This window comes from Aedes aegypti, chromosome 1, assembly GCF_002204515.2.
Source record: "Aedes aegypti strain LVP_AGWG chromosome 1, AaegL5.0 Primary Assembly, whole genome shotgun sequence".
Taxonomy (NCBI): domain Eukaryota; kingdom Metazoa; phylum Arthropoda; class Insecta; order Diptera; family Culicidae; genus Aedes; species Aedes aegypti.
In genome coordinates this window covers 148,463,017-148,477,552 of record NC_035107.1, presented here as the reverse complement: position 1 = coordinate 148,477,552, position 14,536 = coordinate 148,463,017, and the positions used below count along the sequence as shown (strand labels likewise).

The following is a 14,536-nucleotide window of genomic DNA, read 5'->3' as shown; positions in this document are numbered from 1 at the left end:
AGTTCTAACATCATGGGACAGCAATTGCATTTCTGCTCTATAGGATTTCCACCGGTCGTTATTTGTTTTTAAGAAAATCGGATGTGACGTCGGATAACTCTTCAAGAGAAATCAAACGGAATCCTTTAATAAAGTATTTAGAAACTTTTTTATGTGGATACATCTAAACCCCATTTTTATGGTTAGAACTAGCTTTACATAGACATTCCACAAGAATTCCGTGCGTTCTCTTATATTGGAACTTTTTAATCAACTTTCTCCTTTTAATCGGCTGTTCTAAGTAAATAAATAATTATCGTAATACTTGGCAAAATTTGTTTAGAGAAGTTCCATGTGAATAGCATTTAACGCTTTGAGTATAGTGTTTCTTGAATTATCAGCACGTTCTGTTGTTCTATGATAATTGTGAACCTTGTATACTTATAGCTACCTGAAGAGAAAACACAAATTCAAACTCTAATGAGAAACTTTTCACTTGCCCCACGTGACTATAAAATTGACGGCGTTTTAATTTAGTTATTTTTAGGTCTATGTCGAATTAATTCTTAAACTTTTTTATTGTAGTTTAAAACTGTCAGAGGGGACAACTTAAAAGTGGTACAGAAAATTATTTTCCGCTACTTTTTTTCACTGAAAATATTAAAGTAAGGTTGCACTTCACCAACTTGTTACGGAGTGATAGTTGACAGGTTAACAATATTTCGCTCTATTATGCTATAATGGCTGAAAAATCTCAGAAATCTCTTACTTATCGTAATGTTCTCTATGGCCTCAAAGGTTTACGCATGAGTTCAAAACGTTAATTCACATATTCAGTAAAATATACCAATTATTTTCACTTACCCCATTTACCCACTTGCCCCGCGGTACCTTATAATATAATTTCTACAAATAAGAAAGTTAGTTACACCATTTTTATGAAAACGTGGTCCACCCTAATTTTCAATAACACCAAACAAAGGGCCTTGCTAATACAAACAACTTTGTAGAAGACCGTTTTCGTCTAATGTTTCATTCTAAAGCTCAAAATGCATCTTTCCGCGTAAAATTGCTTTCTGGACCATCTAGCTTTAGCTAACGGGTCCAACGAAAAATCGAAGGCACTGGTCCAAACAATGATCAATAGTAGAAAAATAGCACTGAAAAGTACCGTTTTTATTTTAGCACTGAGAAGTACTGTTTTTTTTTTTGCTTTCTTCTTCTTCTTTCTGGCGTTACGTTCCAACTGGGGACAAAGCTTGCTTCTCAGATTAGTGTTCTTATGAGCACTTCCACAGTTATTAACTGAGAGCTTTCTTTGGCGATTGACCATTTTTGCATGTGTATATCGTGTGGCAGGTACGAAGATACTCTATGCCCTGGGAATCGAGAAAATGTCCTTTACGAAAAGATCCTCGACCAGCGGGATTCGAACCCACGACCCTCAGCATGGTCATGCTGAATAGCTGCGCGTTTACCGCTACGACTATCTGGCCCCCAGATAGCCGTAGCTTTAGGGGCGATCCATTAATTACGTAAGGGTTTATAGGGGGAGGGGGGGGTTTGAGATTTCTTACGCGGCATACAATTTATTTTTAATTTTCATACAAAAAATCTTATCATGGGGGGAGGGGGGGTCGAAAAATCCCGAAAATTGCCTTACGTAATAAATGGACCGCCCCTTAGGTAGTTTTAAAAAAACTTCCAAGAGCAGAGGGAATTCGTGCACGCACATCACGAAGGTACGATGCGCACTGACTAGTCTAACTTTAATCGTTCGGAATGTTCGGTTATGCATTCACTTCTCAATATTCGTAGATAACTTGATTTTATTACACCTCAATGAACAATTCGTAAACAACAAAATCTGAGCACATCAAAAATTACATGCATCTCCATTCGTCAAAGTGTAATATTTCAAAAACGGTTGTTTCGTGGGATTAGTTATCATTCCGCCGCTCATTATTTTGTGCTTCGTTTGCATTGTTTGCTTGTTCTCGTCCCCAGTTAAAACCACCAGGACGGTCCTCTGGCATTGCGTTGTAATCAGGATCTTCAGTCGGTTCATCGAAAATGTTTTTCCTGAGAACGAAAACATATTTCATTTACTGAGTGTGCTAGAAATAAAAACCATTAATTGCATTACAGAAACTGAGGAGTTTTCAGAACGTGGAAGCCATTGATTTGATCCGGAAATACATCCTCTAGGAAGTAGTAAATGTGTCCAACGACTATTCCCATCAAATCTACCCAAACAGTGTTGCCAATCAGCACTGAAAATCCTAGTAACACCCAAGGTAGGTATGGCGCCTGTGGAAGAAAAGGAAATAATTGATGCACTGCAACTGCATGGATCACCAAATCAATGTCATACGGACCTGGAAGTTTAGTATACCGAAAAAGTTCATTCTAACGAATGGATTCCTCCGAGACCATACATAAACCAACATTATCGTGAACGCTTGTCCAAGAAAGAGCAGGCTAACAAAAAACGCAAAGATCTATTGATTTTGGTTAAGGAAGAAATACGTTTGGCTAGGCTTACTAAAAAAAAACATAATTTGGGTAGGCTAAAAATGTAAATGTAATTTTGTTACACATTATTTCAAAGGATACAGTCATGAGAACACCTCCAAACAGGAACATCATAATAAAATCCGCACTTCGTCCCCGGAAAGATCCCTCTTCCAGCATCCGACAGTACCTGAAAAAATGAAAATCCAATTATTTCTTGTTCCGAAACTCAGATTCATCGATTGCTTTCTGATTAATGGACGCGCTTCTTTAACATTATTAACGTCAGGACCTATCGTGGCGTTCTTACGCTAGATGCGTGATCTGTGGGGATTTGAATTCGAAACTCGTAACCTTCGAAGTTATTGGGTCACCAAGTGGCTCGGTAGCTTAGTTGGTAAAGCGCTCGTCTAGCATACAAGAGTTCTGGCTTCGAATCCCAGCCGAGCACGTGATATTTTTTTCATAATTTCACCCATAGTTTATCCATCTTTACCACGCGTAATGAGTTCATTAATTTAAAAACCTTGCGGATTGGATTACCGAACAGTTCAATATATGTGTCAACAACTTTTGCTGCCTCGCGTTTCAGGCGGTGTACAGATCTACCTTTTCAAATGTTCGACCGACAATGTCCATATCATGCGCGAAGCAAAAAAACAAAAGCCCACAACCTTATCGTAGTCCCGGCGTGATTCAAACGAACTGTTCGCCTGATTTCACACAATTTTAGGGTAGATGTATTATAAATCGTCACTGTGTTATATTTCGCCACCCTAGTGAAACATTCAGCATTTCTGAGCATATAAATTGGTTTGTGGCTCAGACTATTGAATAATTCGACAAATATTGATGCCCGGCAGTCGTGTTTGCACCGGTTTTGAATAAAATCCTTTCCTTTAATTGATAAATTATGTATCCTCAAACCGAACCTTAGTACCACCTAATTTTTCAAATCATTGAAAAACATGCAAATATGGATATTGCCGGAAAATCACTAAATCCAACGATTTGCATATTCAGATCATTCACCGCATCTCTAAAGAAGTCCACTCTTGATGATTCCAGAAATTATGTATGGATAAATTACTACTTTTGTATGATTTTTGAGTAATTTAAAGGTGGCGATATACAACACATTAAATACAACGATATCAATTATCGCCAGTGGCGAAATCCTGGGAGGGAGAAACCAATACGAAATTTATGTACGTCACGGTGAGCCGAGATTCTGCTGTCACGAACTGTCACTGTGAGCCCAGATCTAAAACAATGGACAAAAATGATAAAAGCGCGTAATTGATTAAAACGTATTTTTGTATTTTATCAAATGTGACAAAAAATCGATTGAAAAGCTAGTCATGCTTATTCAAAAGTAATGTCACGATAGCACCTTTTATCCTGATTGAATATAAAGTGTTCAAATACGCATTATTTTACTTTTTCCAATAAAAACGAAAATTAATGCACAGAAAACTTTGGCCCTTTTTCCATGTTTGTCCAGAACGATCGAAGGAACACAACAAAAGAAAACTAGCGATTTTCATCAAGTCTGCCTTGATTGTCGTTGGCAAGCTGGAGTTTTCTTGCAATTCAAAATAACTTTGTGTTATATTTCGTGTGTAATATCGGTGCCTCCCTCCCAGGCGAAATCCTTTTGTGGCGTTTTCAAATCCCATCTGGTGTTGTGTTAATCTTCGCCACCCTTAACCAAGATGTCAAAATTTGTAAACAAAAACTACTGGAGTTACGTTTCGTGTTGCACCCGCTGGAGAAAATGGTAATACTTCTTGAAATTATTATGAAAAACTTGTTAATTTAACGTTTATTTTGTACCCATCAGGCACAGAGACCAAAAGAATACGAAAGTACATATTCCAAGGCCAAGCTAGCTGCTGCATGTGATAAAATACAGCGCAAGGAGATGAGCGTCAAAAAAGCTGCCAACCACTATGGAATTCCTCGATCAACAATCCGATCCAGACTTGTTCTTATGAAGAAGCACCTAACCGTGTTCCGTTCAGGACCGACTACGGTTTTGACACAGGACGAAGAGACGGAAGTGGAACAATGGGTGTATGATATGCAGAGCCGAGGGTTTCCCGTTACCAAGGAGATGCTGTTGGGTAATGTGAAGGATTTTTTGGATGCGAACCCCAGAGAACACAAATTTTCTCAAAATAAGCCAGGTAAAACGTTCATTTTTAGCTTTTAAGTGCTGTTAGTATTTTAGGATATTTCGGTTATCATCAAGGTAAACTGTCTTTAAAACGACATCCGAAGATGTCGTTGCGGACCCCGGAATTCGCTACGAAGGCCAGTGCGACTGTCTTTCTTTCGGATATACACTCCTGGTACGATAAAATAGAACTTTTCCTGACCAAGGAAGGGTTCATGGAAATTCTTCAACATCCGTGGCGCATAATAAATGGAGATGAGACTTCGTTTCAATTGAACCCGAAAAACTAAACCGTCTTCGCTTTGCGTGGAAGCCGCAACGTCCACGACGTCGAGAGAACTTCTAGTAAGCTCAACATAACAACCATGTTTTCGTTTATCGCTTCTGGAGAAGCCATCCCTCCAACCATCATCTACCCGTATAAAACAATCCCAAAAGCTGTGGCTGATTCAGTTCCTTCAATGTGGGGAGTGGCTAAATCTGATACCGGATGGATGACCACCCCTGTGTTCCGTGATTATATCAGAAACGTCTTGGATCCCTATCTAGTGGCCAAGAAGGTGAAAAAGCCTGTCATTTTTATTAATGACGGCCACAGTAGCCATATCAACGTTGAAACATCAAAGTTAAGCCGACAACTTGGGATTGTTTTGATTGCATTGTACCCTAATGTTACAAGGATAATGCAACCGGCAGATGTTTCTGTCTTCAAACCAATGAAAAACGCATGGCCAAAAGCTGTGCAGAGATTTCGCGAAAAGAACCCTGAAGGCTGCGTGAACGCGCACAATTTTGCAACAGTGTTGCAAGATTGCCTACGTAGTTCGGTAACCGTGAAAACCATCAAAAACGACTTCCGAGCTTCTGGACTTTACCCTAGGGATCGGAATGCCATTGATCCATCTAAGTGCCTGGGAAAGTCTACCGTTCACGAGAATCCTGAAGAACCGTTATTTGAGCCTGGTGATGTTGAACCGACTCGGGAAGCCGCCGAAACCTCTGCACAACTCATAAATGCGAAGAGGACACTCGAAGAATGCGCGGCAACTATCGGTGAGACAAGAGTGAAAAAATACAAGTCACAGTTCGTTTGTTTGGATAATGATGAAGATGTAGCGTTGTTCAAAATATTTTCAACGTTGGAATAAAACTACCCAGATGTATTCAAAATCATGGAGGATAACGTACCCGAAAATGATCCGGTGTGTGATTTTGTTTATGCTGATATTAACAATGAAACGCCAGATGGGAATGGAGTTGCTGATGGGTTCTATTCCACCCCGGAAGAACCGTTGAAGATGGTTGCTGATGCTGCGAATCATGGCCCTTCCAGAACCTCAGGTATGAAAGGAGCAGCTGACGGATTACAGGCTATCCCGGAAGAACCGTCGAAGATGGTTCCTGAAACTGCGAAACCTGGCCCTTCCAAAACCCCATTGAAGGATTTCCTGAATACACCACCAACGCCCAAACGGACAGCTAAACGAGAATACAAATCCAAACGCTATCACGTACTGACTTCGGATGAATTTATACAGGAATTTGAGCAGAAGGAAGAAGACAAAAGGCGGGCCGAAGAAGAAAAAGAGAATCGTAATGTTATCCGAATGCAACGGAATGTAGAAGCAGAAGCAAAAATGAAAAAGAAACAAGAAGAGAAGAAATTTAAGCAAGATATGGAGGATAAAACTCGCTAGAAGAAGGCTTAGATAGCACCGAGGTGAGCTTATGTTTATTTTCCCGCATTTGATATATTTCCGTTCATTTGTTGTCACGAATTGTTGTAACTGAGTTATAAATAAACGTTGAAATCGATTATGGACTATTATTTTATTATTTATTTTTTTGTACAAGTTTAATGCTTGTTTGCTTTTAATTTTTGGGGTGGCGAAAATTGACTCCCAGGAGTGGCGAAAATTAAAAACAGGTGGCGATAATTGAAACAAATATGCACTTTGAAATAAACAAAATTTTGATCGAATTTTATATTTTATTATTTTATATTGAAACTCAAAGAAATATGCTTAAAAGATGTTTGCTTTGTATAATGTATTGGTTTTTTTCCGAAGTTTTCACAAAATTCTCTATGTTATAATCAAATATCGGCAAATATTCTCTTTGGGTGGCGAAATATAGTACTTCTACCCTACACACCTTCCATCCATTCCTATTACAGTCGAATTTCGTTCGTTGGGCTTCGTTTTAATTGGGCTCCCGTTAGGTGGGCTATAGCCCACTTAAAACGAAGACAAACGTCACTTTTTGACATTAAGCTCGATTTATCAATGTTGGTAGCCCTGACTTTCTATTGTATTCAATATTTTGACAACTAAAAACTCAGCCCAATTAGTGAAAGTCTTTCACTAGGTGGGCTACAGGTTTAGTGCAACGAACGAAAGTTGACTGTATCAGTCTCGTGGGCTTCCCGAGAAAGCTATTCTCGTCCATGATTTTCTATAGCTCCACGCGGTCGATACTATCGTATTACGCCTTGAAATCGATGAGAAGGTGATGCGTTGGGACCTGGTATTAACGACATTTTTGGAGGATTTGCCGTACGGTACAGATCTGGTCCGTTGTCAATCGGCCGTCAACGAGGCCGGCTTGATAACTTCCCACGAACTCGTTTGCCACAGGAGACAAAAGATGGAAGATTGTTTGGGATAATAATTTGAACACCGTATTTAGAATGGTGATCGCTCGAAAGTTCTCACAATCTAACTTGTTGCCCTTCTTGTAGATGGGGCAAATTAGCCCTTCCTTCCACTCCTCCGGTAGCTGTAATGTTTCCCAGAGTGTGCCTATCAGCCGGTGCAAACAAATGGCCAGCCTCTCCGGGCCCATCTTTATGAGTTCAGCTTCGATACCATCCTTACCTGCAGCTTTATTGTTCTTGAGCTGGTGATTAGTATCCTTAACCTCCCACAAAGTGGGGACTGGTCGCTTTCCCTCGTCCACAGTACTGACAAAGGCATTTCCTCCGTTGTCCCAATCTTCATTGTCTGTGCTCTTGGCGCCATTCAGATGTTCGACGAAAAGCTGCTTCCTTTCGATCATTTTACGCTCGTTCGTCAAGATGCTCTCATCTTTATCCTTATAGCGGGATGCTTTGAGCTTCTGATAATAACTTACGTGTTTCTTTAGACCGGCAGAGCTGTTCCATCTCCTGGACTCTGTCTCCTGTTGGCGGCGTTTTTTTCTCCCGAAAGAGGCAGGTCTGCTGTTCCGTCTATAACGTTCGACATTCTGCCGGATCCATCGCTGCAGCAAAACCGCGCTGCATTCTTCTCCTCCAAAATCTGCCTACGTTCCTCATCGAACGAATTGTTCCGTCCCACGTACCCGACGTTGCACTCAGCTGCATTGTTGATAGCTGCTTTCAATGTTCTCCAGCAGTCCTCAAGCGGGGCTTCATCCAGCTTACCCTCTTCCGGTAATGCAGCTTCGAGGTGCTGTGCGTATGCGGTTGCGACATCCTACATACCGGGGAGGCCATTGGTACCGTACGTTGTTAACGATGGAGAATTTTGGGCGTAATTTAATCATCATCAGAGAGTCGATATAAGCGTTCGCAAAGGCTCAAGATTGATTAGTTCACAGCGGTTCTCATAAGGAGGCAGTCTGAGCGGATCGTTCCATGGTAGTCTCCGTAATGCAAACCGCATGAAACAACGTTGCACCCTTTCTATGTGAATAATATGCATTTCTTGATATGGTGCCCAGATTTGAACAGCATATTCGAGAAGGCTACGAACGATTGCGCAGTAAACGGTCTTCAGGGCGTAAACATCTCGAAACTCGGATGCATTACGACGAATGAATTTTGAATTCAGCTTACGGTCCATTATCACTCCCAGTTTTTTTATCGACGTTACACGTTCAAAGCTGACACCATTTTTGCAGTGTAGTTGAAGCTCAACTGCGACCGTGATTTAGTGAAGCTTATCACTTTGCACTTCAACGCATTCATTTCTATCCCGTTCATTACGCACCAGCGTGCTACAACGTCGATGTCTTGCTGAAGAGCAGCACAGTCGACCATGGAACTGATGATACGGTATAATTTCAAATCGTCTGCGTACATAAGGTGCTTCGAATTCAGTCGATGGCTCAAGTCGTTGATGAACAAAATGAAAATCATAGGACCGAGGTAATTACCTTGCGGTACGCCAGACAGAGTAGCGAAACTAGTTGATTTGGTGGATCGTAGATTAACAAAAGCGGTTCTGTCTCGTAGATATGATCGTAGCCACTTGACCAACCAGTCGGGAAATCCTAGCCGCTCAAGTATACGCATTGCTAACTCATGGGGTACCTTATCGAAAGCTTTGGAAAAATCTTCGTAAACGCCATCCACTTGGCAGCGTTTTTCCAAGCTAGAGTTCACAGCACTAGCGTACACCATGAGGTTAGTAGATGTTGACCGATTCTTCACGAAGCCGTGCTGATATTGCTATATCACTGGCATACCCGCAGCGTACATTCTACTGTGAACTAAGAGTTCTTAGCTAAAAGCGTTCGAAAAAAACAGCTTCCGACAACGACAGGTTGAACAACCGACAAACAGGTGGTCCAAATACTTCAGCGCATCGTTGAATGAAGACCGGATGGAGTTTATCAGGTCCAAGACCCTTGGAAGGGTCGACAGAGTTGAGAGCACTTACGAATTCTGCCACGGCAAACATTGGAAACGAGAAATGTATGTCGAAAGACGGCAGGAAATTTAGCATCTCTTTCAACGTTACAAGCGGATTTGAAATACAGTGGGGATTCGCTGGTTGAAAAAAAAATCCAACTAAAAAGCAGGAGAAGATGTCAAACTAACTTTGACGTCTGACTACACACTCAATCACGATTTGCTTGTTCGGTAGTTTTTTATACTGGGTACGAATTGTAAATCATAAAAAATACCGAACTTTCAGCTTTTTGACTCAAAACTTCTGAGGTTCAGTAATAATTTTTACTTTTTACTGAACTACGGTAGCTGTCAGATCCAATTTTGCAACATTACCGAACAGGCCGAAAAGTCAGTAATAGTAGTTTACGGAACGAGTTCTGCAACGAGTTACGTACAACATTTTTTGCAATTTCGTAGAAGACCACTTGAAGGTATCAGAAACTGTATCAGAATGCATTCACCATTATTTTACAATTTCTGAAAAATTGTTGGATTATGGTTCATTACGCAACTCAAAACAGTTGCGTAATGACAAAGCGTTGCGTAAAGAATCATTACAGCACTGGTTTCAGTTGCGTAATGACTATTGCTGCATACTTCAGTGCAGGAAAGCAGACCGTTTCATGACTAATAGGGTCCTAAAGCCCTGTCTCAATTTTAGTGCCAAACGCTTAAGTTTGGGCCAGAAACACAAGTTCACTCAGTTTTTTAAATGTTTTTCGTTGGTTTAAGTCCAAAAAATATGTTTTCATGTTTTTTAGATTTTGTCACACCCCTTGGCTTAAACTCAAATTTTGGGTGTATTTTGTTTTCCGTGTCCCTTCGGAAATGTCAGTTAGGAACAACCCCAGTGTTAAAACTAAAACCCCTGTGGTGTTTTTGTCGACTAAGCGAACGTCAAACATGATCAAAAGTGTCAAGGTTCATTTATGGACCCAATTTTAAATTAAAGTTTAAATATGATATAGTCGTTATTTGAGCGGGAAAAATTGCTAAAATATTTTCAATAACATGCTCTTTTGTGTTATTAAATAAAAACAAGAATTCATTAAACATTTTAGAACCCTATTGGCGTGATGAAAATCAGCCTATTACGATGAGAAATTCTCGCATAACTTATGATCTCGCCCTAAAAGCCATTAGTAACCATGTGTGTAGCTCGTTGTTTCTGAGCATTTAAATGGAGTTACACGTTATTTAACAACGGTATGGTGAAGAACGGATATTTCTCTACACGCTAGTGATGTTGGTTTGGATGCTGATTTATTCATTTGCTCAGAAACAACGAGCTACACACATGGTTACCAATGGCTTTTAGGGCGTTATCTCAGATTATGCGAGAATTGCAAAAATTGGGGTGGGTAATGTCTGTTACCAGGGCCGTATTTACGGGGGGTCCAAGGGGGCCATGGCCCCCGGGCCCCCACATTTTAGGGGCCCCCTAAAAATGCGACTTAATTTGCTCATTATTTATAATTTTCAAATAAAAAAACTGCTTTTGGTGAATTAAAATAATAATATGAATTTTTCTGTTCAGCCATACTTCACGAAAAATTTTCTCCATTTTTAGTTATTGTGAACAGTTATTTCACCCAATAAATTGTTTTCCGACAAACATAACAGTAATAACAGGGCATCTTTATGATTGCGGACGTAATTAACAGTTTTTCAGTTCTATTCTTGAGTTGTTTACCTCATAAAATAGAATTTTTACCATTTCATGCTCCTCTTAACACTTTTCATTAGACAATTTTAGCTAATCTTAAGTATGATGTGCATTTCATCTAATGAACATTTTCTTCCAAAAACGTTACATATTTAATTACATTAAATATGTGTCCAATAAGGAATGTTAAGATTGATTATTCAGTTTAGTAGTAATCATAAATCTTTTGAGGTGAATTAATAAATTTAATTGAATTGGTCTTACTTGTCTCGAGAAGCGGGGTAACTTAATGTTCAAACTTTCTACTTCAGTTTCAATATTTCATAGCCATAACTTCCCATTTATGCAAGCATCAGCATGCTGCCGTAACGTGACTGAACTATTGGATTTGAAAAATATTCGCATTTGGAAATTATATTGAACAATTTATCTGAACTGTTATTTTTAAGTCCCACTTGCCCCGAGGTACAGTTTTTAAGCTTTCCACCACTATCTTTAAGCGGTATTTCCATAATATATTAAAATTCGTAGAAGATTGCAAAATTTGTTTTTTTTTTTTTTTTGCTTCTCACGCAATTTAAAACTGTTCTTCTGAAAAGCAAGTTTTTGTCACTTACACCCATTGATCCCAACTTGCGCTTCTGAGGGTTATAAGCAGTCCAAACACAACTTAAATTAATTAAAACCTTATCCACAACATTAAGTATGAAAGTTGTTAGGAAAATTACCAATGATAACATACTGTACCATCAAAATTGTTTTCTGAGGCCCCCACAAGACTCTGGCCCCAGGGCCCCCACATTTGTAAATCCGGCCCTGTCTGTTACATTACCGCGGGGTTGACGTAGAACTACTATGGACACAAATTCGATCAAGTCTGGGTCAGACTCTTACAACAGTGCGGTAGCTTTTTGCTGATGATAGGATGTTTGATGATAGATCATAGGTGCTGTGATTGTGAGTATTCAATTAAGTTATGATTTTAAGGGAGATCTGTCTCTTGGTTTGGAAGCTTTTTCAGAGTTTCGGTTTCAAATTCTACTTTAAAAAGGATTTGATTTGTTTATGACGATTGAATGACAGTGAAGTTTGAGTGTGAGTGAAGTGAAAGATTATTAATAATTTGTCATGTGTATGAATTTGTAAGTGTTTTAGTTATGTGCTGTTATTGATCGGATGAAGTTTTCAGAAATTAACTCTTTTTGGACACAGTGCGCATCGTACCTTCGTGCTGTGCGTACACGAATTCTCTCTGCTGTTGGAAGTTTTCTTAAAAACTACCTAAAGCAATAAAACAGTACTTTTCAGTGCTACAAAAACAGTACTTTTCAGTGCTAAAATTAAAAACGGTACTTTTCAGTGCTACTAAAACAGTACTTTTCAGTACTATTTTTTCTACTATTGATCCCTTTACGATCCTTGTTTGGACCCGTGCCTTCGATTTTTCGTTGGACCCGCTGGCGAAAGCTAGCGGTGGTAATCCTACTTGGACACCGTCTTGGGAAAAAACCTTTCGAAGGTCACGTCTTCTTTCGTTTATTAATTAAACATGGTATCAACAACAAACAAAAGGAAGGGTGAATCTCTGAATTCACTACTTCCTTCCAAAAAAGTGGGTTTTAAAACTGTCACTACACGTGGCAAGAATGGAAGAAAGGACGCTTCCCCGGAATGCGAAGTTTCTTCCAAGGGTGAAATGAATAATTGTATCGAAATGAGCAATCAGTTCGATGCTCTAGACAAATTTTCCGAACACCAAATCGAAGCAGCCTCTAGCCCAGGCTCTTTGATTCAAGTGAGGAAGCAAAGAGTGCCGCCTATCGTGGTCAGTTGTTCCGAATTTGGGGGATTTAGGCAGGAGATCTTGAACTCCATTAGGGGAATCAAGGTTTCCTTCCAAATCGCAAAGAAAGGAGACTGACGCGTTTTGCCGGAAACTCTTAAAGATCGTGAGCTTCTTCTCAAACATCTTGAAGAGAAGAAGCACAAATTTTTTACTTATGACGACAAAACTGAACGTTTGTTCAAAGTTGTCTTGAAAGGTCTCTCAAGTGACTATAAATCACCTGAAGAGATCAAAAATGGAATAAATGATTTACTTGGATTTTCCCCAGTCCAAGTAATCATTATGAAAAAGAGAACCCAATCTGGCATTGTTCGGAAAGGGCTTTCTCAAGAATTTTATTTAGTTCACTTTAACAAAAAAGAACTAAATAATATTAAAGCTTTAGAAAAAGCAAAACTTTTGTTTGATGTCCGTGTGACATGGGAACATTTCCAGAAACCTGGAGGAAATTACCAGAACCCCACTCAGTGCCGTCGGTGCCAAAAGTGGGGTCATGGTACAAAAAATTGTCGCATGGATGCTAAATGCATGATTTGCGGAGGTTCTTCTCACGCCAAAGACGTCTGTCCAGTGAAGGAAGATACCACCAAATTCATATGTTGTAATTGCGGGGCTAACCATAAGTCCAATTTTTGGAATTGTCCTTCACGCAAAAAGGTCATTGAGGCTCGTGCCAGGCAGATGAAAGATAATATCCGTTACGATAACGGTCGTTTCCGGAATTTGCCTGGAAGAGTATCGAACAATGCTCATTTTTCAGTTAACGATCGCTTGATCATGAATCATACCCATCAGGAAGATCATAATCATGCTCATTCACAAACTAATTTTAATCCGTCGGGTAGCCGTTCGAAATTTTCTCGACTTCCCAGGGCATAGAGTATCTTCGTACCTGCCACACGAAATACGCATGCAAAAATGGTCATTGGCATAGTAAGCTCTCAGTTAATAACTGTGGAAGTGCTCATAAGAACACTAAGCTGAGAAGCAGGCTCTGTCCCAGTGGGGACGTAACGCCAGAAAGAAGAAGAAGAAATCCTTTGCCGATATCGTAGCAGGAAATTCGAACTCCTCCCCTGTTCGATCCATGGGTACCCATTCTACTTGTTTCAAATCAAATGGAAAAAACCCTACCGCCACAGGTAACTCCGCTTCTTCGTCTACCGGAAATTCCAATGGGAAATCACATGACATGTCTGCCTCTGATTTTAATTTTCTAACTGAACAATTGAATCTAATGATTGATGCAATGTTCAAAGCCACCACTATGACTGAAGCAGTCCAAGTAGGTGTAAAATTTACAAATCAAATTGTTATTGGATTACGTTTTTCTAATGGATCCAAATAATAATTTAAATATTTTAAATTGGAATGCTCGTTCTCTGAATGGTAAAGAGGACGAGCTGTTTAATTTTCTTACGGTTAATAACATGCATATAGCAGTTATTACCGAAACGTATTTAAAACCTGGATCTAAACTCGAAAGAGATCCTAACTTTTTTGTTTATCGTAATGATCGACTTGATGGGGCATGTGGGGGAGTTGCAATCATCATTCATAGGCGTATAAAACATCAACTGTTTTCATCATTTGAAACTAAAGTTTTTGAAACTTTAGGTGTTTCTGTTGAAACACAGTTTGGTAAATATACTTTCATAGCTGCCTATTTGCCTT

General features: G+C 39.6%; 1 protein-coding gene across 1 annotated transcript in view; it reads right to left on the bottom strand.

Annotated features, from left to right (window-relative positions):
- Positions 1-1,817: 1,817 nt before the first annotated feature.
- The window catches only part of LOC5570619 (derlin-2), a 46,786-nt gene continuing 34,067 nt past the window's right edge, over positions 1,818-14,536 (bottom strand). The window contains exons 3-6 of the mRNA XM_021850691.1: positions 2,596-2,683; positions 2,358-2,480; positions 2,126-2,289; positions 1,818-2,061 (exon numbers count right to left, since the gene is read on the bottom strand). Coding sequence (XP_021706383.1) covers positions 1,920-2,061; positions 2,126-2,289; positions 2,358-2,480; positions 2,596-2,683 — 517 coding nt within the window. The 3' untranslated portion in view covers positions 1,818-1,919. The remainder of the gene's footprint in view (positions 2,062-2,125; positions 2,290-2,357; positions 2,481-2,595; positions 2,684-14,536) is intronic.